Source organism: Psammomys obesus, unplaced genomic scaffold, assembly GCF_907164565.1.
Source record: "Psammomys obesus unplaced genomic scaffold, mPsaObe1.curated_primary_1811, whole genome shotgun sequence".
NCBI lineage: Eukaryota > Metazoa > Chordata > Mammalia > Rodentia > Muridae > Psammomys > Psammomys obesus.
This window is the reverse complement of record NW_026585504.1, coordinates 16,848,452-16,875,614: the sequence shown is the minus strand read 5'-3', so window position 1 is coordinate 16,875,614 and position 27,163 is coordinate 16,848,452. Positions and strand designations below refer to the sequence as shown.

At 54.9% G+C, this 27,163-nt stretch overlaps 1 protein-coding gene across 2 annotated transcripts; it reads right to left on the bottom strand.

Annotated features, from left to right (window-relative positions):
• Nucleotides 1-4,454: 4,454 nt before the first annotated feature.
• Nucleotides 4,455-25,102, bottom strand: Plcb2 (phospholipase C beta 2). Of its 2 annotated transcripts, XM_055597439.1 has the most exons (32): nucleotides 24,990-25,102; nucleotides 21,694-21,771; nucleotides 21,110-21,178; nucleotides 20,308-20,448; nucleotides 20,120-20,199; nucleotides 19,982-20,035; nucleotides 19,660-19,735; nucleotides 16,378-16,478; nucleotides 16,059-16,225; nucleotides 15,818-15,964; nucleotides 15,498-15,655; nucleotides 15,192-15,274; nucleotides 14,831-14,915; nucleotides 14,023-14,185; nucleotides 13,837-13,952; nucleotides 13,627-13,723; nucleotides 12,143-12,227; nucleotides 11,906-12,030; nucleotides 11,211-11,365; nucleotides 10,494-10,658; nucleotides 9,840-9,939; nucleotides 9,078-9,182; nucleotides 8,847-8,941; nucleotides 8,636-8,711; nucleotides 8,374-8,418; nucleotides 8,024-8,234; nucleotides 7,775-7,940; nucleotides 7,607-7,683; nucleotides 7,421-7,516; nucleotides 6,880-6,937; nucleotides 6,252-6,338; nucleotides 4,455-5,917 (listed from the first exon to the last, which is right to left on the bottom strand). In XM_055597439.1, the coding sequence occupies exons 1-32, from the start codon at nucleotides 25,071-25,073 to the stop codon at nucleotides 5,714-5,716; spliced, it is 3,549 nt and encodes a 1,182-aa protein (XP_055453414.1). In that variant the 5' UTR covers nucleotides 25,074-25,102; the 3' UTR covers nucleotides 4,455-5,713. The 2 variants fall into 2 exon arrangements, with proteins under 2 accessions (XP_055453414.1, XP_055453482.1); XM_055597507.1 differs by lacking the exons at nucleotides 4,455-5,917; nucleotides 6,252-6,338; nucleotides 6,880-6,937; ... (2 more) ...; nucleotides 7,775-7,940; nucleotides 8,024-8,234 and having other exon boundaries at nucleotides 8,411-8,474.
• Nucleotides 25,103-27,163: the final 2,061 nt, after the last annotated feature.

Sequence of the window (27,163 nt, the reverse complement as noted above, 5' to 3'; positions counted from 1 at the left end):
GCCCCGGCCCCGGACACCGGTACCGCCCTCTCCGCTGCAAGCCGGGGGTCCTGCCGTGCCCGCTCCGGTCACCCCGAGGCTGCCCGCTGCCTCGCCGCTCCCGGCGCGTCCCGCCTGGAGGTGTGGGCCTCCTGCTGCTCCCGACCCCCGGAGCTCGAGCTCGGCCTCCTCAACTCCCGGGTTCTTCTTTCCCGCATCCGGCGCCCCTCGGTCCCGTGTGGCTTGGGGCGGTGCCGCTTCCCGGGCACCCCGGGACCCCCTGCTGAGCGGGTGGCGCCCGCCTGGCGCGCCTGCCTCCTGCCTCGGCGGGGAGCGCCGCTCCTCCAGCTCCCGGAGCCTCTCCCCGCCTCCTCCTCTCTCGCGGGGGCCGGGACGCTTGCTTTTTTGACTTGGGGGGCTCAGCGGCTCGTGAGGTGCCCGACGTCTGGAGAGCTGGCTTTATAGCTTGGCGGTGGTAGTGGGGGTCTCCATGACAATGGCAGCCCTGGAAGCGGGCTGCGCCTTCGGGGCAGAGACGGACAGGGTGAGGGGGACCGCCCCTGACCCCCACCCTTCCGTGGGCCCACGGAGTTGGGGAGCGGCTCCTCCTCCGCGCTCCCCTGGGAATGCGGCGGCGGTTGCGGGGCGGGGGCGGAGGCTGCTCGCCGGGGGGCCACATGCACCCGGCGGGGCCAATCCTAAAGTCGCAGCCTTCTTTCCCCGCCCCCCCGCCTCCGCCGGAGTCGGTAGCCTCGGCTGCTTAGAAACTGGCGGGAGCTCCTGCCATCGGTTCTGGGCTAAAGGTTCTGGGCCTCCACGGGGACGGGACCGGACAGTGCGCGAGCCTGGGGTGGGGCTCAGAGACAGGGTGGAGAGTAATCTGGGGTGTTGAAAGCGTTTGTCCTCCGGACTGAGGGCGCTCAGTCTGGCTGCTAACTGCCATCTAAAGTGCAGTCAAACTGCCATCTAAATCACAGTCAAACACAGTCGTGCCTCCGGCACACAGCTCACTCAGAGCTGGGTGGGGGTGTGTTCTCCAGTCTCAGACGTCTCCAAACCTGACAGCGCGCCCGCGTGCCCGTTCCACGCTCGCTGAGGAGCAAGCTGACCTGCTGTTACCCGCGGCAGGTGCCTTAGGACCCGAGAGTGTGCAGGCGTTAGGACTCCCCAGGCACTACTTCCTAGCCTGAGATCCATTCCCCCCCCCCCAATTCTGATGTGTGGAAAAGCCACCGGACATGATCTCCCTTTGGGCAACCGGTTCCTTGGCCATGGGGAGGGGTCTGAAGGCCTCGGGTGAGATGAGTTACAATGAGTGCCTCACAAACTCCCAAGTTCAGAGGGCATGAGGATCGTTGGAGTTTATTTGCAGAGTAAGTGAAGGGCTAGGGATTTTCCTCAGCTGGTAGAGTCCAGTCTACACAAAACCATTGGTTAGATTCCCCGCCCAAAACCAGGCGTGGTGCTGCCCACCTGTGGCCCCAGCGCTTGAGAGATGGAGGCAAGAGGATCATCCTCAGCTACATAGTGAGTCTGAGGCCAGCTTGGGCTACATGAGACTCCTGTTTCCTGTCTCAAAAAAAAAAAAAAAAAGAAGCAAGCAAGAAAAGAAAACGTGAACTATTGAATCAACTATTGAATGTAATTCACAAACTGGATTCTGAAGCTGAATGACTTGCATTCTCAATCAGGAAGACAAACCCAGGATATAAACGTGGAATGGGGGGAGAGAGCTGTTGTCCAAGGATTGATTAATCTACTAAACACAACACGCAGCCAGCCAGTTTCCAGAAGAAAGGATGGACTGATGGAAAAGAGAGGAATCCGGGGTCTTCTGAAGACAGCAGCGGACTAGGTCCTTCAAGAATGAGTGACGCTGGCCGCTAAGAAACAGACAGAGGGGTTACAGGGCCAAAGGCGCCTAACAGGAACAACGTTGAGGGTTGTGTTAGGGGTCCTAGGCTATAAGAGACAGGAAACTTGGGGAAGAATTGAGGGGTGCTCAGCCTGGGCAGAGCAGGATGCTTTGCAGGAGACCCCTGAAGCACAGGTCTTCTGGAAACAGGGCAAAGGGCCCAGGAAGCCTCCATGTCTTCTGGAACTCCCAGGCTCCAGGACAAACACTGTGGATTTGGGCTAGACGCTACAACAGGCACTCATAGCCTTTGTCCTGTGGGGGGCACGTACTAAGTGCATGCTCTGTGAAGTGAGCCCCCATGCCTTTCTTGGCATGAGGCTTAGGCCTCAGCTTGTGTCCTGTACCAGCAGTGTCAGCCCAGGCCTGCGCATTCCCACCTGTAAGAGGAAGCAAAGCCTGTCAGCTCAGCCTGCCCCACACAGGATCAGGGACCCTCGTCAGAGAAAGCACCACATCGTTATTCAGCTACTGGCCCTCAATGTGTGCCCCACCGGAAGATCGGGTGACCCTCTCCACTCCAGCAAGGGAACAGGGGTACTCTCCCTCTTCACTCAGCCAAAGAAGGGTTTTTGTCCCCTCAGGACTTGGTTTTCCCCACCCCCGTCTGCATCACGAGAGAAAACAGTTCCTTCCCTCTGTCTGCCTTCAGGATCAGGAGGAAGGTTAGGTTGTGTTCCTCCAGGAGAAGAAAAGCATCAAAAAACCCAGGGGGAATTGGCCACGCCCCTCTTCCCAAGGGCCTCCCTGAACCAGCTAAGCTCTGCTTCTGCCCCTGTTGCCTGTGGTGGAGGGAAAAAACTTGTGGGGCAGGGGATGGGGGAAGAGTCCTCTTCAGAGCCTCAGTCTGGCCTGCACTGAGTTCTCAGATGGGCAGCGATCCCAGGTCTCAGGCCCTAGAGCCTTCGCTCTTGACTTTTTTTTTTTTTTCCCCTGGGCTCACTATGTTCTGAACAGAAAAGAAACAGCAAAGCTGGAGAAGAAGAAGAAGAAAAAAAAAAAAAAAAAAGCGAACACAGAGGCACCGACAGCCGGAATTAGAAGCTGTCGCTTAGGGAGCTGAAGGCTGACAGGAGAAGGAGCTATGAAGGCAGGGGGCAGGCAGGCACTTCGCACTCCTCCCCTCCCACCCGCCTGGCTTCTCCTCCTGCAGGCCCCAGGCTGGCAAAAGAGCTTCCTCCCAGAGATGCCTCAGTTGGCAGGTCTGTCTGTCTGTAACTGTCCCTCCCCGCCCCCTTCTTTCCTCCTCAGGTGTCACCAGCCCCCTCGCCCTGTCGAACTGCAACAGCTAGCTCCTCAGGGTTGAGCCTAGTGGCACGTGCCAGCCTGCGGAGCTGCAGGGAGCTGGGGGGGGGGTCAGAGGGAGGGGGTGAGTCAGCAGAGACTCTGGCCCTGAGTCAGCCATGGGACTGCTGAGGGGTGACAACCCTTCCTTCTCCATGCTAAGGTAAATGGAAATCATGAGCGAAAAGGGAACCTGGCCCTGGCTTTATGGCACAACAGGGATGGAATCCAGGTGTCTTTTACCTGCCCAGTGCCCAGTGCCCAAGGAAGAGCACCAACTCTTCCTCTGTACTTCCCCAGTGGCCAGAGATTAATTTATCTCCAGGGCCTAGAACCTGCCCTTTGGGCATCAGACCGAAAACAGGCAACAGTGGGTAACCAGACTGCTTGAGAAGCCATTCAGAAGCCCCTTTCGGGAAGTAGGATTGTACCCCCTTTGCCGGTCATGGGCTGCTCAGCTCCCTCCTGGCCTGGCAAGAAGAGAACTGAAGGCAGCTTTTCCTTACCCTGCGAGTACATGGGTATTGACTGTGGCTATTGCCCAGTGGGCTGTGCTGGCTCTGACTAATGCCCGTGTACCTGGCTCAGTGAGTTCCTCTCAGTCTGGGTCTTCATCCCCACCGGATTCTAGCCCCGGGAGGGAGAAGGCAAAAATAGGACTTTAGGTATTGAGGTATAGATGGCCCATCCTGGTGGTATCCAGTGTCGCTACAACACAGGAAGGCTGGCTGATGAAAGCCAGGCTTTAGTCCTATGAATGAGCAGGACTTAGCTTTACCCTGTGGCCAGGGACTGGTAGGGACCCCTGAGGTCAGGCCCTGGGAGGGATGGGGGAAGGCGTCCCTGTTCATTTTCCAAAAGGCACAGGTGTTCACAGCTAATGGCATCTGTTGTAACTCTCTGATAAGAAAACAACCACTTCCCAGAATCACCCCACTTGGGATTTGGAACCGCGCTGTAGGTGTGGGGAATGGCTGCCCACAGCCCTGCCTCCAGCAAGTTTATTGGAACCAACCACAGCGGGGGTGGGGGTGGGGGGGAGGCAGCTTCCTACGTGTGTGGTCACTCTAAGTCTTCCTAAGGAGGCCCAGATAACCTAAAGGCTTGGGGTCACCGACAGGGTGGGGTGCACTTTTGGGATCTTCTGCTCCAGCCCTGGGGGGTGGGGCAACAGGGGGAGCCAAGGAAGGGCCACATCTGTGTGGGTGGCGAGAGAAGGGAGTGACATCATCTCTTAACCTGTCTGGCATCAGGGCCAGCAGATGGGGGAGCGACTCCTGTTCAAGGCCAGAGGTAGGGCATTTTATAAGGCCCCAGAAGGGCCCTTACCCTTTGAGCAGCCCCCGAGGGACCCATTCCCACTCCCCGTTCAAGCAGCTTCATTTCAGAGGCATTCCACTTCCCTGCCTGTCTTTTCCTAACTGGAGAACAGAGGCCAGCCTAAGGCAGGAGAGTCTGGGTTCAGGTTCTTTGGTGGGCAAAGAAAGGGCAAAAATAAATAAACCACACACATTCAGGAAAGAAAATGACGATGAACTCAAGTGACCCACCTGATAGAAAAGTGCTAGGCCCAGAAAAACAGGTGAGCCAGGGTTAGAGTAGGAGAGAGAATGCCCAGGAAGCTACAGTCTCTCTTTGCCACCAGGCATAACCACCCCCCCGAACCCCTCAGTATTTGATCCGTTGAGGGCCAGCTGAAGAAACTTTCCCATGCAGCCACCTATTCCCATAGGCAGGAGGTGAGGGCCAGGGACCTTTGCTGCCATTCTGGAAGCAGCCATCCCCAGAGAGCTCTGAGGCAGTGCCAGGCTCTGCCTCAAGGAGTTGGCAATGCTCTGTACTCAAGGCAGGCTTGAGATGTGGCCCAGAAGCCTGTGTTAGGTACCACATCAAGGTGGGAGGGCTTAGCCGGCAGGTGGTGGTGTCACATGCCTTTAATCCCAGCTTGGGAGGCAGGGGCAGTTGATCTCTATGAGTTCAAGGCCAACCTGGTCTACAGAGCCAGTCTAGGACAGCCAAGGCTACAAAGAGAAACTCTGTCTCAAAAAACAAACAAACAAACAAACAAAAAACAAAACAAAACAAAAAGGTGGGCTTGGATTTGGTTCTGCTGGAGCCATACCCACAAGACTGAGGGTTCCAGGGAGCAAAGCCAAGCCTCCAGGAAAGGAAACTGAGCTCCGAGTGGCGAGCCACTAGTTAGTTGTACATTAGGAAAGGCAGAGGGGGTGACCAGAACCAAATCTCTTCTTTCTTGGTCCATACTCCTTTGCCTTCAATGAGTACATGACACTCACTTATAGGTGAGATGGACAGAAGAGGCCAGCTTAGAAAAGACCCAGGTTCCAGGTGGGCTCTTGCCCTGATGCTCTCTTATTCCTGCCTTTATCTGGCTGAGAAGGAGCTGCAGCATCCAAGGGAGCCCCAGGCTCCCACAGCCTGGAGTATTAGGGTTCTCTTCTCCTGGACAATGGGACCACGTTGCAGAAAAGGGTGTGAATATCCTTACTAAAATGTCTGAATGAGATGCTGTCGTCAGAGGCGGCTCTCCTGGATGTCTGCCTTGTTCTCAAGCAGCTCCTGTGGACACAGTGCCTTGGAGGCCTCACAGGGGCTCTCAGACTTATCCTCTGTCTCAGAGGTGAAGCAGGCCTTGAAGCAGACCCTCACTGACTCCTTTACTTCAGTCTCCAGGTCCTTCATCCTGGCTTCATACTCAGCCAGCGCCTTCTCCTGTAACTGTAGGGACAGCAGGGACCACTACCGGGGTCAGGAAGGGGCCCTGCCCACCCAGGCTATAGAATACTAAGATGCCCAATCTATTAAGGACTCCCAAGAGACTGGGGTAGGAGATGGAGCTAGTGAGGCCCATCAGAGGACCTTCCAGGAGAAGAAATCTGCAGAGATGTTTCATTTGAAAGGGCCCTGGGGCACCATGGGAACCTGCCTGTGACCCTGTGGTAGGATGTGAGGGACCCCTTCCCAGACCTCTTGCCCGGAGCCCCCGGGGGGTTGGGCCCCTTCGGCCCCAGAGCCCACTTAGGTCCACTGGGCCACACGGAGATCTTCTCACCTGCTTTTCCATCAGCCGGATCTGCTCCAGGCAGGCTGTCTGCTTCTCCTCCAGCCTCTCCTGCTGACGCTCCAGGGTCTCTGTCATCTGGGTAGGGGTGAGAGGCAGAGAATCAGACGGCACAGGCAGGCAGCACGGAGGCAGGGTTCCAGCTCTGGCCTCAGCTAACCAGTAGGGAGACTTGGGGACAAAGCCCTCAACCCCTGGGTAGTTTCTGCAGTGTGTAGAGTGAGGTGATCGCACTCGGCTCGGGGTGCTGACGGGTCGCACAGGAAGCCCCTGCCATGTTGCCCGACACAAGGTCAGGACATAGCAGGTGGAAGGCCCACTGCTGTGGCCAGCGGTGCCCCAGGGAAGGAGCAGGGCTTCCCTTCCTCTTTCCATTCCGTGACACCCCAGGAAGCCTTCCTCACCCACCCCATCCAATTCCATTATTCCATGACAGGCTAACTCATGTTTCCCAGGCAGTTCCCCTCAGCCTGGCACCCCAGCCTCCACACACAGGCCAGAACCTCGGGATACTTCCTCCCATTCCTAGCTTCGTGGGCACTTCCGGAAAGCATGGCATAAGGGCTCAAGGGAAGGACACCATGGAGAGGGTGTCTGGGAAGGACACAGCCCCGCATACCTGCTTGACAGCCTGTACTACTTCCTGGATGTGGGAGTTGTTAATTTCTCTCTTGAGCCTGTTGGTAGAATTGGAGCTTTACAAAAGGACCTTCCTGGGGCACAGGGTCAATAAAATCACCCTAGGGGTACGAAAGCCAAGAACCCCATCACTGAAGCAGGAAAGAGCAGAGAGACCAACATGGAAGACAGAGAGACAGCCTACGGAGCCCCAGGGCCGGGGGCCCACTTCTTCACTACAACACCCTGACTGAAAGGCACCCAGGGTGGGCACAGAGATCTAAGTGGACAGGCTGCTCTCCCTGGCTTCCATCTCCCTCTCTTTGTGCATGGCTTCCCCCTCCATTGCTCCTCTCTGCCTAAGTGCCGTTGGCATCCGTGTTCTGCTCGAGGGAGACTCTGAGAGATACAGCAATGGGACCAACTTGTCAAGGGTCAAGACAGGGACAGATCTGCGGAAAGCAAGTCAGGATCCCTTGCAGGGTGATTCCCTTCCAGCTGGAGTAGGGCCTGCTCAGCTGGGCCTCCCCTTCAGGATCTACCTCTCCTGGGCCACCTTGTCTGCGGTGACTTTGGTCATGGCTTGGATCCGTTCCAGCCTCTTGGCCTCCAGTTTTTTCTTCATCTCTTTGGTGTCACTGCGGGGAGACAGAGAGATGGAGATACTCCGTGGGCCCCGACCTTTACAGGGGGGAGTAGGAACAGGCAGAAAAGGGAGGCGGCTTTACGTTTCTGAGGTCTCCTTGAAAGTCTTGAGTTCAGCGGCCTGTTTCTCTCTGGCCAGCTCCATCATCTTGGCGATTTGCTGCAGGGGAGGAAGGACCAGCTTAGGGAGAAGCCCTTGGCTGTGCAGAAGGGGCGGGGCGGGTTGCTGCTGAGCTTGCTGTAGCCCACACCTCGGTCACGTGCTGTTCCTTGCGCTTGAGGACTGCTCGATGCTGCTCCTCGCCCTGCTGCAGGAGCTCCTGCTCCAGCCTGTCCCTCAGCTCCTGCACGCGCGAGTCCGCAGGACCCTCGGGGAGCTCGCTAGGCGCCACGACGGCCTCCTCGCAGGGCAGCATCCTGCAGAAGCCGGGTGGGAGCAGGCCTTGAGCCAGGCGCCACCACTCTCGGGAAGGGAAGGGCCCTCCGGGAAGACCCCTTACCTCTTCTTACGGGAGCCCTTGCCCGGGCGGAGCTTGCAGCCAGCCGCTGGGGCCCGAAGCTCTGCCAGCTGCGCGGCGCCACGTTGCAGCAGCTCCTCCCAGCGCCGGGCTCCACGCCGCTCCAGCTCTCGAAGCTCCTTGTCGTGTCTCCTCTGCAGCCTCACCACACCCTTCAGCTCCTGCAGCTCTTCCAAGTTGGCGGTCTGTGGCTCTGCAGAGACAGGGTTGAGGCGCCACGGCGCCCAGAGCATCCCCCCTCCCCACCCCACCCCCGTCCCGCTGGCCCTCCAAAGTCCCAGGCTCTCCTCCCAGATCCTGTCCCAACGATCACAGGGATCAGCAGGCCTTACCTGTCACTTCCTTCGTGGCTTCTTCCTTGGCCTTGGTCCCAGCTGCTGTAAGAGCACAGGACTGGACTGTCAGGTACCCTGGAGGCACCTCAGTTTGGTTCCTGCAGGGGTGTAGTTTAAGCCCTCTGCAACTACCCCTTTCTAGCGTGGAGGCTTCAGGCCCAGATCTTCCCACCCCAGATGAAAAGGTTAGACCCTGGGGGGCTGTGGGTGCGGTGGGAGAGGTGGACAGCCGAAGGCAGGTGGGCCCAGAACTACCTACCCGTCGACCCGTTGCCTGCTGGGACCCATGCCCCATTGGGCTGGCTGACGACAGGAATCCCAGAGGAGAAGGGCCTCTGTGTGAGAACGGCCTGTTAGGAAGGTGGCTCAAACACCTTTCCCTGACTAGGGGGCTCTGCCCCTCCCCCACTCATTGCTCTTGGAGAGTTCCTGAGCAGCGGTCCAGGCAGGCAGGTCCAGGCAACACAGACCTCAGGCAGACTTCCTGTCCCCTCCTTGAGCTTCATCGACTTCTTGTCATGGGCATTGAAGTACTTGATGGGGTTGGCGAGAGCCACAGTAAGATCTGGGAAGCAGAGGTCACCATCAGCCCGGTACTGTGGGGAGTCAGCCCGGATTTCTTATTCCACTTCGGAGGAAGGCTTAAGGAGGGGAAAGGAGATGGACAGCCTGGAGCCCCTGGCACGCCACAGGGGTCCTACCTGCCCAGGTGTCTGGCACATAGTCCTTCATCTCCAGGAAGACGAAGAGTGCGGGCATGGTGAGAGGCATGTTGCTCTCGCTGCGCAGGCACAGGTGGTGGTACCCTGTGGAACACGGTGAGGAGGATGGTAAGACAGAGCCCATCCCTGCCCTCGCCACACACACACAAACAGGCCCCCAGACTTCTGGCTTTACAGTCTTATAAGTCTAATGCTGTGCTTTCCTGCTGTGCTTCCCTGCTGCGTGACTTTGGGCAGGTCAGGTTAACGCTAAGCCTCTCCTCACCCATCTGCGGTGCGTGTTTATTATGAGAACGTGTTATAAGCTCTTCACACTTTTTTTTTTAGTCACACTTTTATTTATTGACCCCCCTCGGGCGTGCGCACACACACGCAGAGGTCAGCCTGCGGGTCTCCTTTCACCAAGTGGTGCCTAGGGGTCAGACTCAGATCGCCATAAGCCTGACAAGTGTCTCTAACCCGCTGAGCCACCTCGCCCGATCCTCTCACACATTCCAAGTGCCCGTGGATGCCAGCTGCTCGGGGATCTGTAACAGCGACTCCAGAAGATCCTGGGGCCTTCTGTCCCCACCCGTCAGGTTTCCTGGAGAAAGTCTATTCCTGACCCACTCCATAGAAAAGCTGATAACATGAGGGCGTGGAGGCCTCAGAGACCCGGCCTGACCCCCCCCCCCACTCCCACCCACAGGATGCTGGTCTTGATCCCAAACTCTCGGCACATAGCTAAGCCCCATTCCTTACCAGAACGTAAGGCATTGACGGGGATGATTCGGTGTCCGAGAAATTTGCCACCCTCTTCCATCACAGCTATCCTGAGGGAGGCCAGCTCAGGCATCAAGATCTAGGGATTGTTTGGGGCAGGAGGAGGCTGAGGAGCAGACTGGGGGGGGGGGCCAAGCTGCCCCCCTCCCAGACTCCAGAAGTCTCTCAATGCCAGGATGAGATCCTGGAAGGCACCACCAGATTTGGCGAGGCTAGGCAGAAGCAATGTCCTGTGCCACGAACAGGCATCTCACAGCGTGCGCCAGGCTCACGTGGGGAAAGGGGCTAGATGGGCCACAGTGCAGGACAGTGAGCCCATGCAAACAGCCCTTGGCAGCTTCGCCAGCCCGTGTCCAAGAAGATAGGGAACCCCACCATCCCCTCACCCTGGGCTGGGAGCTCATGTTTCCATCCCTAATCCTATGCGGACCAGCACCCCCCACCCCCCACCCCCCCCACACAAGCAAACTTTGTGAACTTTAGTTTGGGACTTGTGAACTTCAGAAAAGCATACAGGGGCAGAGAGAGGAGATGGTAGGTCAGAGAGTCCCTCTCCCATTGTTCTATCTGTAAGCAATGGCTAAGAACTAGGGACAGACCCCCCCCCCCCCCTGCCAGCCCCCCCCCTAGCACCTTCTCAAAGACAAAGGGATCCTCTTTCCAGACGGGATTGATGGAGTTAGCAGTGGCTGACAGCTTGGTACGGTAGCGCCTCTTGGGGTCCCCTGGTAGGCCAAACAGCTCCACTTCCACATAGGTGCGCACACTGCGCTCTGACAGGAACTGCCCAGAAATCACCTAAGGGAGAGGACCCAGGGGAGGCCAGCATGAGGTATCCACTCGGTTTGGTCCCTCAGCCCCTGAGGCCTCTGTCTCCATAGGGCTAAGTAGCTACTATGGGTACTATGAAGATCCCCTTTCAGCGTTGGCCATCAAATATCGGCTGTGTGGCTCAATATTTACAGCCAAGCTCTAAGGACCTGGGTGCTTCCAGCACTCAGGGGAGAGGTAGGCCACCCACATTTCTCCTCAGACAAGGAAAACAAACATCCCCCCCCCCCAGTCCCCTGGCCTGGAGCCTGGGTTCCTGCTGCCTCGAATGGCCCAGTCTCTCCCTTCCTCCACTGAAGCCTCAGCCCTTCCCCTTGGTTTCCATGGGGACCAAGAGGCAGACTCCAGTGTTGAGGAGGAGGCAGTTTCCAAGGCAACTTGCTACCACATGCGCACGAACTGGCTGGGGCTGAAGTCTTCAGGATATCAGGGAAGGGGGTTGGGGTAGAGGAGTGGGCTTCTCAGCCTTCCTTCTCGAGAGCCCAGCCCTCCCAGCCATTTGTCAACCCTGGGCCTTGCCGTGATGGAAAGGGTGGTGGCCACCACCACATCAATTCGGTCCACCGAGAAGGGGTTGAACTGCTTGTCCAGCCTGCGCATGAACTCATGCTTTAGGAGGTAGCCACTCTGCCCGTTGAACTCAAACAGTGCCATGTTCTGCTGCATGGGCAGGTCTGGGGGGGATGAGAGCATTCAATGAGGACGGTGCCACCGGGACCTATTCTCAATCTCCTTCCAATACTCTCAAGCCTCTCTTGTCCCTGTGGGGATTTGGGTCGATCGTGAAGGTGAGAGTTTCTCATGTCCAGTCCCATGTCGCTGGGGTACCTAGCCTTTCAGGAAAGGTCCTTAACCTAGAGTCAGCCCGGAGCAATGGTATGGCCAGGCTGCAAACTCATAGTAGACCTGGGATAGCTGGACAGGTGTTTCCAAAGACACACCCAAACAGAGCAGCCGGAAGCCACGCCAGCCTTGGTGTCTTATATATGCTCTGATATACGAACATGCTAAATAGGCATGAGGGAATGCTCCCTTCCCCAAAGGGCTCACAAACCAGGACATGCACCCAGAATCTACACAGACACCACACCCAGTTTGCATCAAAGACCCCATGGAGGGGTAAAGATAGGCCAGGCAGGGCCCAGGGGAAGGCTCTTGAGGTCTGGGAGTGCAGGGCCCAGGGGAGGACTCTCAGGATCTGGGAGTGTCCTTACCCATTGTCTGGAAATTGAGGGCAACCATCTGGCATCCAGCGTTCCAGAACATCTGAGGCATGTAGTTGGAGGAGTCCATGCGTGTGCCCTTGGGGTATACCCGGCTCATCTGGCGTTTATTATAGCTGTGGCTGAGTATAGGAGCTGGCCAAAGCCACTTTCACCAGCAGGATCCCAGGCCCTCCCTCAAAGCCCCATCCCACAAGGGACCTGGCTTGGCAAAGCCTTCAAGGATACTCCACAAACTGCATAGAGGCCTTGGAGAGCAGCTCATAGGCCTTGAGCTCCGTGAAGGAAGAAATTACGTAGCTCCTGTTCTTCTCTGTGGAAGGGTGAAGGGGGGTTGGGGGGAGCCGCATCAGGCTGGCTTCTCTCTCTCAGCCCTGCCTTCCTTTCGAGGGCACCTTCCTCCACAGAGAGATGCTCCAACCCAGGAGTCTGTTGAGGTCTGAGGGTTTAGTGGCCAGATTGAGAGGAACGTGTAGGGACAGATGTGCTGGGGTAAAGGGACTTCCCGGTGGACATTCGGAGGGAGGGAACCTGCATCATGGCCGTGAAGAACGAGGGCTATACGCCACGGGTGGGCACGGAGGGTATGGCGGGCAAATGAGGCTGAGGCCAGGGTATCAGGAACACGTGGTGCACGCACCCGATGAGAGAAGAGCTGGGGCATGCAGTTGGAAGTGACCATGTGTGTGCCCCCGGGACTGCCCCTGAGTATAAGCGCTGGCCAAGGCCATTGGCACCGGGAGGGTGCCAGGCCTTCCTGCAAGCCCCACAGCCAGGGAACTTTGACCGGTGAAACCTTAAGGATGCCCAAGCAATGAAGTTTGCAGGGAGTGAATCTCACAATCAATCGGCAGGTGCAGAGAGGGGGAGCTGTCCGGTAAGGGTGGCACACCCATACCCTCCAAAGCACATCCTGGGTGTGCCCGGGTAGCAGAACAGGTTATGATTCAGATACGGGGAGTCAGCCTCGCAGAGACCCAACTGCACAAGAGTGTTCAGAGAGGTGCTCGTGTTGGGGAGACACACAGAGTTGGGGAGGATGCGCTCGAGCGCATCCTGAAAAGACCAGGGCAAATATCAGAGGGATGTACAAAAAAGGAAGGCTCCAATGGGGTGAGTGGGCACCTGGAGATTGCTCTGCCTTCTACCCCCTCATGGGAACTCTGTCCCTCTCTCCTCTCCCCTCTCTTTAGACTGGCTCTCTCTATCTAGAATCCTGGCTGTTCTGGAACTCAATATGTAGACCAGGCTGGCCTCTAACTCACAGAGATCCACCTGCCTCTGGCTCTGAGTGCTGCTATTAAAGTCATGCTCTTCCGAGAACTCTTACCTCCAGGGCTGGGCTCCTAGGCCTGGGGCAGCCCTTGACATACTTCAGGCCCGGGAACTGCGAAACCTTAGGAAACTGCAGAAGCCCTAGACAGGCCTGGCTGAGGTGGCCTTGTCATAACGACCTGTCTGTCACTGACACACTCCAGAACATTCCATTTGCTGCCAAGTTCCTCCATCCAAATGCTGGGAGCCACGGCCACTTAAACAAGCCCTTTGCCTGACTTCCAAGCTGGGTATTTATAGACAAGGCCCTTCGTCTGAGGAGGGAGCAGGTTCCCCCTCTTTTTGTCCCACTCACCAGGCCTCTCTTGACAGAGGTCAGCCTGCTCCTGAACCGAGCCTGCCCTCTCTCCCCCGCCACCCTGTGCTAACATACATACGTGCAGAGAACTCAAAGGAGATAAACTTAGTGGGCTGGATATAGTTGACAAGGCTGGACATTTCCTCATAAGCTGTCACCTCCAGGCCTGCTGTGCCCTAGAGAGCAAGAGGGGAGAGCAGAGAGAGAAACAGTGCAGAGCCTAGATGGCAGTCCATGCCCACCCAGAGGGTACCGGAGTGGAGATGGCAAAGGGACTGTCCCCACGCACCTCATCCGACTGCATCTTCTTTATTTCTTCTTCGTCCAGGCTTCCCGACTCCTCCTCTTCCTCCTCTTCCACCGCCGCCTCCTCCTCTGCCTCAGCCCGGTCCTCAGCAGTCCACACTGCCATGCACACAAGTTTTGTCAGCCCTAGCTCTCCCCAGATCCTGTCCCACTCTCGTTACTCACTCACCTGTGTCCTCTTCCACGGGGACACTAGATGGGCCGTTGTCCTCAGCCACCCCCCCTGGCTTTTTGCTGGGGGATGCTAGCTCAGAGAACTGGTTCTTCTTATTCTTAATGAGGATCTTGCCCCGGAGATCCTCAGGGCTGGGCAGAGGGATGCCGGGTTTCAGCTGCAGACAGGGGAGAGGTGAGCACCATTGCCACTTCTGTTGTGTGTCCCTCTGGTGTGGGCCTACGCCCGTTGCCTCAGTTCCTACCATTGCCTCTTGTGCCTTGAATTCCCACTTGACCAGAATTACTCGTCCCTTGGCAGGAATGTCTCACCCATTCCGTCTGACTAGATGGCCCTTTTCACATGCTCACAGAGTCTCTGTCATCTCCCAGATTCCATCTTAACCATCACGCCCCTCTAGAAAGCCTTGCCTGATCCTCTCACTCCTGAGCACTGCCTCCCATAGCTACTTCTGGCTGTAATTGGCCGGGATACTTGTCTGTCTCCTCATGAAGTGAGTCAGAAACCTGGGGGGGGGGGCTGTCTTGCTTGTTCTAGATAGGGTCTCAGTATGCAGCCCAGGTTGGCATGAAGCTTGGGGTCTTCCTGCTGCATCGACTACAGACAAGCACCACCATGCCTAGTGTTCAATCAAGTTTCTGTCACTGGGAGAGCCTAATTCTAGCATACTCCCTGACACATGGTAGGTGACAGGATCCCAGACTCACAATCCACCGGGTAAACTCGGGTATCTCTGCCCTCCTAACCTGGTGCCACCTTACCCCAGGTCCAGATGCCCCCTCCCACAAGACTGGGCACTCACAGGAAATTTTTCCAGAGGGTCCGTGAGCAGGGTCTCGCCAAACATGGTCCTGCAGTACTCAGCCATCTTAGCCTGCTGGCGGGGCCTGTTAGCAGGGGACAAAAGCACAGGTAAGGGCTAGCCGCTGAGCACCTTGCCCACGTTTTTGTGCCTTGATGACCCAGATCAGGGGCACAGAAAGTGAGGGAGAGAGGACCAGAGCAAGGAGAAGCTGAGGTCCTAAGAAGGCTGTATTAAGGCCAGAACTCTAAGGGATGGCTAGAGGCCAGGATGATATGTGGGGAGGAGGGGAGGCGGGGGGAGTCTGCAAGAGTCTGGGGGTGCAGGTAGAGGGTGGGGCTGAATAGGCCAGGGTACGCACGAGTCCACGTGGTTTTCAAATGACAGGATGACTGGATAGGGAGAGGTCTTGAAGGCACTTTCTGCAATGGCTTCGATTGCTTCCTAGAGGAGAAAGAAGCTCTGTGAAGAGGGTAGCCCATCCCCGTGGTGCCCCTCCAGCACACACATAAAACTAGCTAGCAGACGTAGCTTCCCAATAGCTGGAGGCATTCCAGATATCTCTCCCCTTCAGCTTGGCTCCCCCACACACACCTCAGAAAACTTCTCTTCAGGACCTTTCTGACTGCCACTGGGGTATGATCAGCTTCCATACCCCAAGACCCACCTTGAACAAGATGTCTGTGGTCATGGTGAAGCCATGGGTGATGATGGGCTCTTCATCAGGGGGCTTCCCCTTCCAACAGTCCAGCTCCACACAACGGCAGCCAGACAGCAGCACCTGGCGGTACATCTCGGCCGAGGACAGGCCTGAAAACTGGCCAGCTGAGCCAGTGGAGAGAAGGGGAAGGCGAGTCACTCACAGGCAGGCCGGTCCCCTCACTACCTCTACCTTGTTCCTGTTGGCAGGGCAGGCGGTAGCCGAGACGTGTCCGTGGAGGATCCAGGGCCCCAGGAGCAGCTCCACGTGAGGGTTCCAGGACCCACCTGTCAGGTAGGTGTTGTGTGAGGAGTTGATGAAGTAGTGGTTCAGTGGCTGCGTCATGTCATGGTGGAGCAGCAGTGTGTCATGGGCGAGCGTGCTGTTCTCCGGTCCACAGAGAAACCAGACCATGCCCTCCGGTGACAGCTGGCCTGTGTGACAGTGGACAGCAAGTAGTCACGACTGCAGCTCAGCTCCCAGGGTGGGACAGGACTGCGGGAAGTCGGGCATTCCCTCAGGCCTCACCCCTTTGCACGTTGATGCCGCTGGGCTCGTACTTGTCGATCAGGGCCTGCACCTGCTCAGGCCGGGCTGGTGGGAACAGCAGGGAGTTGAGCCGAGCGTCTCGCTGCTTCTGATTGATGAATTTGGTCAAGTGTTCCTTGGTCATGTAGGGCTTGGCTTTAGCATGGCTACAGGCCAGAGAGAAGGGCACAGGTATACGTCCTTTGTCCCTGGAGGCCTGGACTGACCTCAGGTACAACCTTGTGATTCCCGAAAGGATGGGTGGAAGGAAGGAATTACTGTCCTCACCACCACTCCATGGCCAGCCTAAGAAACTCACTAAGAAGTGAAGATCTCGTCAATTTCTGGTCGAGGACAGAGGCTCATGAGGAAGCTCTTGTACACAGATTCTGGGAAGTCCTCAGGATTGATAGCATCATTCTGGAAGAATCATCACCTTGTTAGCCTTCTTCACCTGCTCAGAGCTAAGACTCACCATGACCTACACCCGGTTCTGGGAAAGGGGACCTGATCAGAGAGGTTACTCAAGGCAGACATGCAGAAGACTTATGGCACACACATCTCAAGGAGCTTCTGACTGCAGCACCATGAGATAGCTTGCTTTAACAATGATTTTTGGGTAGTGGCTAATTCCATAGCTGGAACAGGATTGGAACCAAGTGTGACCAGAATAAAGAGGATGAAATGTCACAAGCAAAGAGTGCTGTTTGCCCGCCAGAGTACTGGGCTTTTTTTTTTCTTCATTAAGTGAAGGACAAATTTTCTAAAGAAACAGTTTGAATATAGGCAATATGCGCCTCACAGTAGAGCTCTGGAATATGAGAGGTAAAGCCTGACGGAACTGGAGGGAGAAAAGACAATTCAACAGTAGCGGAGTATTCGCCTAATGTGCAAAAGATCCAGCACCACACACACACACACACACACCAAACAAGACACACCATACACATGCACACCAAACAAACAAAACACAAACACCTGGCAAAACAGACATCACACACACCAAACAAAAGACAAATAATTGGGAAAAACAAAAGAGAGACACAAAGAGATAAAATCAGACTTCATGAAAATTTAAAATATGCATGCTTGCTGGATGGTGGTGGATAATCCCAGCACTTGGGAGGTAGAGGAGGGTGGATCTCTTGTGAGTTCGAAACCAGCTTGGCCTACAAAGTGAATTCCAGGACGGCCAAGGCCACACAGAGAAACTGTCTTGAAAAACTGACCAACCGATCAACAAAAACAACAAAAATTTATGCTTATAAGGGCACCATTAAGAAACTGAAGGTTAGCCTGAGCTAAGGAAGAAAACAAGGGAAGGAAAAAGGGAGAGAGGAAGGGAAAAAGGACAGAAGGAAGGGAAGGAGGGAGGGAGAGAAGGATAGACAATCTTCAAAATGAGATAAAATATTTACAAACTGTTAAGTGATAACAACAAAACCCAAAAGCTGGGGAGATGGCTTGGTTGGCCTGTTGTGAAAGCACATTGATCTGAGTTCAGATCCCCAGCAATCACATAGATGCTAAGTGTGGGTGTGTGTGCGGTGTCTGCAGTCCCGGTATTGGTAGTAGACAGACACAAGAAGATCCCTGAAGCTCATTGCCAGCCACCCTAGCCAAACGTGAGCTCCAAGGTCAGTAAAAACCCTTCAAAACATAAGATGAAAGTTGGAGAAAGATGGAGATTGATTGAGAAAACCCCCTGACATCAGTTTCTGCCCCCCCCACAAGTGTACAAACTCATGCACGCAAATTCATACATATACCACAAACTCACATACAAAAATAGCAAGTGAAAGACAATAAATCTGAAATGGTGTTTCTGCAAAGGAGATAGAGAAAGGATCATTAAGACCATGAAAAGACACTCACCACCATTAGTTACTAAGCAAATACATATTAAAATCACGACAAGATGCCATTTCATTCCCACCAGGATAGCACAAACAAAAGACAGGTGGGCTGTAGGAACATTGACAACCTTAGCAGTGCTGTCAGGAGAGGTAAATGGTGCCGGCGCTCTAGATAATAGTTTGTCAGTTTCTCAGCGTGGGAAATATAGTCACCGTGTAGCTGAACAATTTCACCTAGGCGTATATACCCAAGAAGACTGACAGCAAAATCATGACCAAGTGCTTATAGAAGCATTATTTATGATAGTCAAAACGTGGAAGGAAACCAAATATCTGTCAACATGGAGCTGCAATAAAAGAAGAGGAGGAGGAGGAGGAGGAAGAAAAAGAGGAAGAAGGAGGAGCGGGAGGAGGAGGAGACGTGCTGATGCTACCACATGGATGAATCTAGAAAATAGTATGTTGAGTGACTAAAGCTCAACATAAAAGACCAAACATTGTATAAGTCCCTTACATAAAATGTCTAGAGTAGGTGACTCTACAGAAATAGAAAAGGAAAGTGGATGGATAGTTTACAGAGATCCTGTGCTTTTCACCTCATTCCTCCAGAAAACAAAACGCTAAATGCCATTCAGGATCACACTGGAGGAGGAACATGAGTCTGAGTTGGGAGATAAGGGTCTGAGCAGGAGAGCATAGCTAGATTTCCCCCAGCCCAGCTCTGCCTCGGAAGCTGGTCACTGGCTACCATTGGGACACAAGGAAAGCAGACCAATAAGGAGGACGCAGCTAGGAATGGGAGCGAGCGCAGAAAAGGAGGTGGGCGGGTGTTCTTGAAGCAGACAAGCAGTGCAAACTGTGAGGACCATGTCAGGAGCACAGTCCACCTTCTCCCCGCCTCCTCCCCGGATCCAGTGTGGCTGGCTGCACTTGGGGTCATCAGTGCTATAGAAGCTGGGCCTGTGGGGGAGCCCAGCCTCTATGTGGTTCATGAAGACAAGGGCTTAGGGCCTTAGTTTTACTCATTTCTATTGCTCTAAATTCTTACCCTGCGAAAGACTTCCTGGGGTGAGGCTTGTAATTACAAAAGGGCACTGGCCGAGGTGGACAAGAGCTTGAGTCCAGCATCCAGGCTTGAACCTTGGCTCTGGGCTGTGTCTACCTAGAGGATTCTTCCTCCCCCCCCCCTTTGGTAAATCACATAAGACATCCCATGGGGTGACCCTCCTTCTGACTTGTAATTAAAAATTAATTGCTTAATTAAAAAGAAGTGGAAAATGTGTTTCCGAAGTGTGAGCTGAAGTCTGTGCCCTGGCAGCTTCCACCCTTGGCTCTGCAACTCTCCCCAGCACCCTGCAGAACTAGACCCTTCCTGGAGCTGTCAGATCCCTGGGGCCTGCCTCCTGCCCCTACTGACCCTTCCTCCCCCACAATGAAAACATCCAGCTCCTACTCCCAAGGCTAAGATAGGAAGGTCGGACCTGTCTGCTGCCCTCCCTCCCCAGAACTGCGTCTATCACAACTGGATGCTGGTCTCCTCACCCCACCCTGAATCCGGCACTGGCCTGGTCCCACCTCTATGCCTGGTGTCAGTAACCAGAGGTTCCGTGTTACTTGGCTTTGGGGGCTGCTGATGGGACAGCGATGTCATTCCTGCTCTCCCCATCCATCACCACCCCCGGCCATGTTTTTCTCTGGTGGGAATGAGGATTAGTGGAGGGGACTGCGGCTGGAGAACTACTCACCTTTCCCTTTGCGAGGTGACAAGCACTGAGGGCAGCTTCTACGCGTTTGCGATCAGCAGGAAACATCTGGAAAAAACTGAGGGGGCAAAGAGGGGTACCAGGCAGCAGAGGGGTCATGCCCAGGGAAGGAAGGCTTGGGGAACCGTGTGGCAGCCAAAGGGAAACTCGAGGGACTCCCTTCCACAGCACTCGGGAGGCAGGGGCAGGCAGATCTCTGAGTTCGAGGCCAGCCTGGTCTACAGAGTGAGTTCCAGGACAGTCAAGGCTACACAGAGAAACCCTATCTTGAACACAAAAATAAAAAGAGAGAGAAGAGACTCACTTCTTCACAGGAATCTTCCCTTCGGGGTTGAGCTGCATTTTAAGCTTCACCAGGCTGGAGGGACAGACAGCAGCTCATCAGGCTAGTGACTGAAAAACCAACCCCTTGAGCTCAGGCCAGGGGGGGAAAGGCACTTACATCTTGTCTAGGAAAATGCTTCGGGGAGCGTTGGCTGTCATCGGGTGTTTGGCAAGAGCCAGGACATCCTCAGCCCAATCCTGGAGAGCACAGAGCCCTGTCACAGGTGCACCTGAGCCCTTTGGCCCAGGCCTAGGACTCTGTGGAAGGCCAGGCTGTCCCAAGTGTCAACCCTGAACCCAATGCACCTTGCCCACATTCTCCTTGTAAGAGACGAAGTTGTGGAAGGTGAGGTCCACCATATCAGGGCCGGACACCACTGTGAATGCCTTCAACAGGAAGTGGTTGTCTGGAAAGTCCATATTGAAGACTTCCCGGAGTTTCTGGCTCTGTAGGAGACAGTGACACAGCGAGGGTCAGAGGTATGCTCATAGTTCTGCCTAACATGTCTTTTCCTCTGTCTCCTCATCAGCCATTTAAACTGCAGGCTCCTGGGGCAGAATGGCCATGGAACCTAAGAACCATGAAACCACAGGCCTCAACATCCCGGTCCCCCTGGCTCCAGCAACTGCCATGGGAAGGGAAGACCCATAGGAAGAGCTTGGCCAAGGCAGCAGAACTTGGGAATCCTGGGAATTTTGTTTGAAGATACATTCTTAGCTCCCTAACTCAGGGAATCCTGTTTCCCTACTGTCAATCGCTTCAATCTTCTCACCAGCTTTAGGCAAATGTAGGCAAAGCAGCCACCAAGATGTGGGGAGCAAGGGGTAGAAGAAACTTCCCAGACAGTCTGGCATACTCAGGGGCAGGAACTGGCTCCTCCTCCTCCCGAATTCCTGCCATCTTAGCTCACTGTGTCCAGTTCCCAGGCTCAGAATCCAGACAAGCGGAGCAGCAGACAGCACACCACCCTTCCCTGGCCTGAGCTAGTATCCTGGCTGCCTAGCAGCCAGGGACCCATTCATCCCGTCCCACAGACAGGTTCCCCACCCCTAGTAGAGACTCATTGCTTGCCCTGTTCAACCGGTGGCTGCTTCTGGGCTCGCTTACCTTGGGCATCTTGGCAAACTTCCCAAATCGAGTGTCTCGGATGCTGGTGACATCCAGAAACTCCATCTCCTGGTAGCAGTTTCCCAGTAGGAGCAAAGATGGGCGGGGACAAAAAGATCAAGTGGAGAATAAGGACACAGAGTGGAGAGCGCTTCCACATCCCTCCAGATCCTAGCTTCTGCCTTCTGTGGATGGCAAGACTGTTGGAGACTACATGGATCCTTCCCTGAGTTTCTACTCATCAGCTTCTCTCTATTTATGGGGAGCCTGGAATCCCTCCGACCCTCTTCCGTTTCTCTGAGCTCTGAAATGACCTGGAGCCATCAATAGATCACAGCCCTTCGGCTCTGCGACTTGTCTTTTCCCACTCTCTTCTAGGGGGTACTCTCTCAGGACTAGGTGGGCCCCAGGCAGTCATGGAGTGAAGTGACTGAATTGTCCCTCCCCTGTCCATAGGAGAGCCCAGAGGGGCTAGTCTCCCAAGCCATTCTCCACTCCCCTGCCTCCATCCTATACCACCAGGAGTCAGGCAGAGCTCTCACTGGATCAGTCGGAGCCGAGGGCCGTGTTGGGTTGTGTCTTACCTTATTCTGATATGTCCAGTACAAGTAGTAGCCCTTGGGATCCACTCGGAGGATAACCGGGGAGGCTATTGAAGTCTCCTGCAGGGAGAAAGGGTCAGCTCTCTGCTGAGGTCTCAGGCCAACTTCCCTGGCCCAGGCCAAGGATTCAGACAGAGTCCATCTCCTTCCTAGAAATTAAAAGGCCTTTCCCTTTGTCCTCTAAGCTAACAGTGGGGAGACCTTGAGGATGGGAGGTGGAATTGCTGGAGGAGAGGTGCTCTTTCTGGACCCCAAGCAATGCCTCTAACCTCTCCGTGTTCTCAGGGGTCATGGCGCCACCAAAGCATAGAATATCTCTCTCCAAGATTCTGTTCCCTAGAAAGCTTGGCCCAGTGGGAGTTGAGAACCCAAGCTCTGGTCCTCACAGTCAAGGCCCTGTACAATCCGGTGGCAGCCCTGGTCCTCAGAAGTCCTTCCATTCAGCCATGAGCACTGCCTTCCCCTCCCATCCAAATGGCCCAAAGAGACATCAAGTTTCTTCCCACCCCCAAAGTGAAGTACTCAACCCCCCTCAGCCTGAACTGTCTCCAAAGAGCAGCCCACACCCCACCCCTTCAGAAAAGGCTTTCCTGAAATGTGCTGAGATTAACATGTGGAGGGTATGGTCAGGCTCTGGTACACAGATGTAGAAACATCTGGGAAATCCTTGTGAGCTCAAGGACGCTGTGGGAAGTAATCCAGCTAGACCTGCAACTTGGTGCTTAGTGGTTGACCTTGGAGTTGGATGGATAACTACCTGAATGAATGAGCAAACTGGCCTTCAGATTCCTACTCCACTCATGGAGCACATAAGTCACTTTTTATTTTAATAGCCTTTGCATACACACAAACAAGATATTACAACCGAAGTTTCCAACGATACATGATGATTGCTGCTGACACACCAGACCAAATATGGGATCTACCAAGGAAATGATACAAGAAAGGTTCCCACTTTAGAGGCGGTTAGAGTATGAGGGAGAGATTTTATAAGAAAGCTGATTTTGAAAAAAAGCTATACAGTGAGCTCTGGGTCCTTTCCTCCCCAAGGGAGGGTCAGTGCTGGCTCTCTGACCTTAAGACTATTTGGTATGGGACAGCTTAGACAGGGGCTGGTGTCCAGCCTGGGCAACTCAGAAAGTGTCGGGAGGGCTGCCTCTGCTTGCACAGTTGCTGCCATATGGGATGAGCCTGAGGGCTCAGAACTTGTCAAGACAGCAAAGTGTCGTGGGTTTGCTAGACCCAAAGTAGACTCATGGGTGAGGGATGGGCGAAAGGCCCAAGGCTGCAGAGAGAGAAAAAAAAAAACTGGTAACAGGAAGCTGAAGGAGTGATTGTGATTGACACCCCTCCCCCCAGCAGAGGAATTGGGAGATTGCAAGCGAGTAAGACTCAATACAGGGAAGAGGGGCACCCCCAAATCATCGAAAAGATCACCAGAGAAAGAGTAAGCTTTTCAGTTCTGTCAGGCTTAGAAAGTCCAAGGTAGCTGTCGACAGCATCTATTGAAAGTGGACTCTCATTCCTTCCCTCTCCCCCACTTTGGAAGGACCTGGAAGAGAAGAGGCTGAGAATCCCACCGTGGCTCTTTCAAGGGAGCCTGCAGTTGACCTCTCTAGTCCTGGAAGGAGGAAGGCAAAAAGCAGCGCTGAAGCAAGCTTGGAGTTACGCTTCTAGTTTGCTCCTGGAACAGGACTGGATTTTGTGGGAAACACTGGACTCTTGCCAAGGGTCATGTCTGACAGCTTGCTGAGCCTCTCCTCACAGCGAGGAGAGCTTCTCCCGCTACGTATGTTTTGAAGGGGCTGTGGGAGGCTCCTCGGAGTTAGGTTTGGTGATATTCTTTACACTACAGTTACCAATAGAGCGTGATACGTCCCTGCCATCTATTAAACTCTGCCCAAAGCAGCCTGAGAGCAGAACCTGCCTCATAGGTCATGTGTCCCCTGACTCTGGCTTGGGGAAGGCAATGGTCAACCGGATACACAGGTTGGAGAGAAGAAGCCACATCGCATGTTCCTAGCCCTGGGGACCCACTGCCCACTCAGGTTATACAGGCTTCCCGGAGGAACTGAGAGAGTCACTTCACTTTTCATTGTGAGTCATTTCCCTCCTTCCTCGGGCTCCTAAGACAGGTCACATCACCTCCATGTCCCCACCGTGCTAGCCCCATGTCACACCAACCAAAACACTGCCAGGGAAACAGGAAGCCTTTCATCCCAGGGCCTCGTACCCACAGCTTTGGCAACCAGGTACCTTAACCCAGCGTTGTCCCAAAGGGTCTAGACTCAGATTCCCCTCATTGCACGGTGAAACCAGGGACAACATCACAAGCCAATCCAGGGAGCTGACGTAATAATTGTAGGTGACCTCCTAAAAGTCATGTGCTTTTGAAAACTCCAAGCCTTCCCGAGGCCAGCCTAGAGCTCTCTCTTAAGGAGGCCTACCCCTTCAAAAAGAACAGCTCTTGTTTTATTCTTCCAAGACCAAAAGATCCTGTGGTGGGTGGCAGTGTTTTCGGGGCCCAGAAGGACCCGAGACAATTTAGGAAGGAGCAGACTCAGTGGACTGGGGTGCAATGCTGTCTTTCCCGCCCCTGCAGACAGGTTGGCGGGTAGTAGCAAGTAGAAGCCAAGCCAAGCTGAACCGAGCCAAGCTGAGCCACCAAAGGGGATGCAGAAGTCAGTTGGCTCCTTCCCAGACCTCAGAAGCTTGAGTCTGGGTCCATGGCCTTTTTGTGACTGCCCCCATGGTAGTAGCTTGAAAAAGAACATGGCTTCCCTGGGACAGGACACATCTTGGTTCTGTGGACTCCAGCGGTAGAACAAACTTGGGGTGTCTGTGCTGGGGTAGGGGCCTGGCTGATCTCTTTTGCTTATCTCAGCTGCGGGGAGGCGGGGGGGGGGGGGCACATGCATTTCCAGCACTGAAGTTACTAGAATCCTTTATCGTCAGGGATTTGAAAGGGGCAAATCAGGTCCAAAGAGATTAACCTCTCCCGGTACTGACTCCCTGTCCTCCACAAACTCCCCCTACATACGGCAGCCCCACCTCCTTATTCCCAGGCGTAAGGGCTTCGCTAAAGGAGCCAGGGACACGCATCCTCACCCCAGACTTGTTTATCCAAATGGTTGTGCCAGATGCCTGGCCAAGCCACATAGGCGCCCCGGGTGCTGGGAGACATAAACCAAAGCTCCGTTCTGCAAAGCACCCAAGCAGCCCCTGCCACACCCGGGGCGCGCGGGGGGGGGGGTGGAAGGGGAGCCCATCCTACTCACATCGTCCCATTTGATGAAGCGCTCCCCTTGGCTCAGATACGCCTTCACGTTAGGGGGCAACAGGATGGGGTTGAGCAGAGACATGATGTCAGGTGTCCCTCTTTGAAGATGTTGGCAAATACCAGCGGACAGGAGGAGGGAAGGAAGGAGAGTGAACAGGAGGGGAAGCTGGGCTGGGCTCACATGGCACCCGCCCAGTACTGGTCCGGAAGTTGGGGTGCTCTTATAGCCTGCAGGGTGGCGATGGCTGGATACAGGACTCTGAGCTCCAGGCAGGGGGGGGGGGGGGGAGGCCGATCTGCCTTGTAAATCAGCCTCCTCCTTTACCTCAAGTGGGGGGCTACAAGAGCTGTTTCTGCCCAGGGGGCTGGGTTTCCCTCCTGGGAGTCCCTCCCCACCCCCTGCCTCAGCACTTCCTGCTCTGGGCTTCCTTCTCTGGGCTTCTGTGAACTGAGGGGCGGTCCGTAAGGTCCAGAACTCCAGGGGCCAGGGCCTCCTTTACAAGGATATAGTCCCTGCTCAGATTCTGCCCAGCTGCTGGAAGAAGGGGCTAAAATGTGGTGAACTGCCATCACAGAGCCTCGGATTGAGGGGAGAACGTAGATAGGAAAAGGGTCCTTCACAGAACAGGGGTTCCGTCCTCAGGAGGTGGGACCACTCTGGAGGTGGGAGTCCAGGATGGGCCAGGTCCCAGCTGGCCTTGAGTGTTTTGAATAAGCAAAGTTACTCGAACAGCCAGCTCGTCTTTCTCAATGCTTCCTCCCCATGAAAATGAGTCAGGTGAGGCAATATGCCTGTCACCTACGACAGCTCCCCGGGGCCTTTTGAGCCTTTCAGTGTAGACCATGTAGCCACTGCTTCTCACAGCCTGGAGCTCTGCTTCACACAGGGATCCTGGGGGCAAGAGATTATCCTGCTCTGCACCCTTCTGGGCTGCTGTGATCCTCACCATGTCCCTCTCTATCCCAGAGGTTCAGTTCAGTTTGGCCCCAGCCACTTCCTCTTACTTCACCCACTCTTATCGAGTATCTTAGCCCAGCCAGGGAGGCTAGAAGCTTTACCCATGATTTCCTTCCCCCTCTGAGGCCCTTGCTTTCCGAAATAGGTCCTGTGTGTGTGTGTGGGGGGGGTCTCTATGTCACAGTGAGGCCCTCCCCCTTCCCTGGAACTACCTCTGCAGCTCAGAGCCAGTGCGGGAGAGTGGAGGTGGGCAAGAGGGAGAAGAGGTTAGAGGAACAGGCTAGCCAGTGAGAATCAAGAGGTCAAACGACAGGGCCGTGGCACATGCCAGTTGTCCCAATACTTGAAGGTTTGAGGAATGGGGCCCAGGTGTTCAAGCCAGCCTGAGCTACAAGAGAGCCTATTAAAAAAAAAAAAAAAAAAAAAAAAAAAAAAAAAAAAAAAAAAAGCAGTGAACACCTCAGAGAGAGAGCTAGCTCAAAGATAATCCCCAGAAAAGCAATTCTAAAACCAGAAGGAGCAGAGCCCAGAGCAAGAGCCTTATGAGCCACCTGGAAACAGTCCCAGACTCCTGCGCAGGTCACACGTGCTCCAACTCTCTCCTTGCCCCCTCCTCTAGCCTTGGATCTTCCTGGGGGGTGGGGGGCCCTCCTGGGAGCCCCTGCAAATCTGGCTGTCTCCCTGGGATCCGTTTTCCTCTCAGTTTGAATGAATTTTGCAAGGGAAATCCCTGCCCCTTCTCAAAGCCCTACACCTGTCACCTGCAACGGATCTAGTCCCCACATCCAAGTTCCTCCTCCTTGTCTTGCCTGCAGCCATAGGCCAGGACAGTGGCCTAGAAAGACGTCTCTGTTCCTCTGTCCAAGATGTCTGGACTCTCTGCTCCTTCAATCTCAGGCCCTAAGCCCATCGGGCGGCAGGTGGGGAGGGAGGCCTTATAGCTTTACCCATCGAAGGCACCCCCTGGACAGGTTCTGGGATTCCCAGCTGTCACGTCAGTGGAGTCCCGTACTCTCCTGCCAAATCCGGGTGCCAGCCCTAAGAACAGCAAGCTATTTGAAAGACCTTTCCTGAAGAGGGGTTTCCTCTTTTAAAAATATGTATAGGTTGCCTAGCATGGTGCCATATGTCTGTGGTCACAGTTCTTTGGGGAGCTGAGGCTGGAGGATCGCTAGAACCCTGGAGTTCAAGTTTTTAAAAATGTTGACAATAAT

Excerpts from the sequence above, each read along its gene's own strand:
- Plcb2 (XM_055597439.1), bottom strand. The coding sequence starts at position 25,073 with ATGTCTCTGCTCAACCCCATCCTGTTGCCCCCTAACGTGAAGGCGTAT. Across the intron at positions 21,772-24,989 it reads GCTTCATCAAATGGGACGAT|GAGACTTCAATAGCCTCCCC; the intron begins GTGAGTAGGATG and ends TTCTCCCTGCAG. Across the intron at positions 20,036-20,119 it reads AGCATTTTCCTAGACAAGAT|CCTGGTGAAGCTTAAAATGC; the intron begins GTAAGTGCCTTT and ends CTGTCCCTCCAG.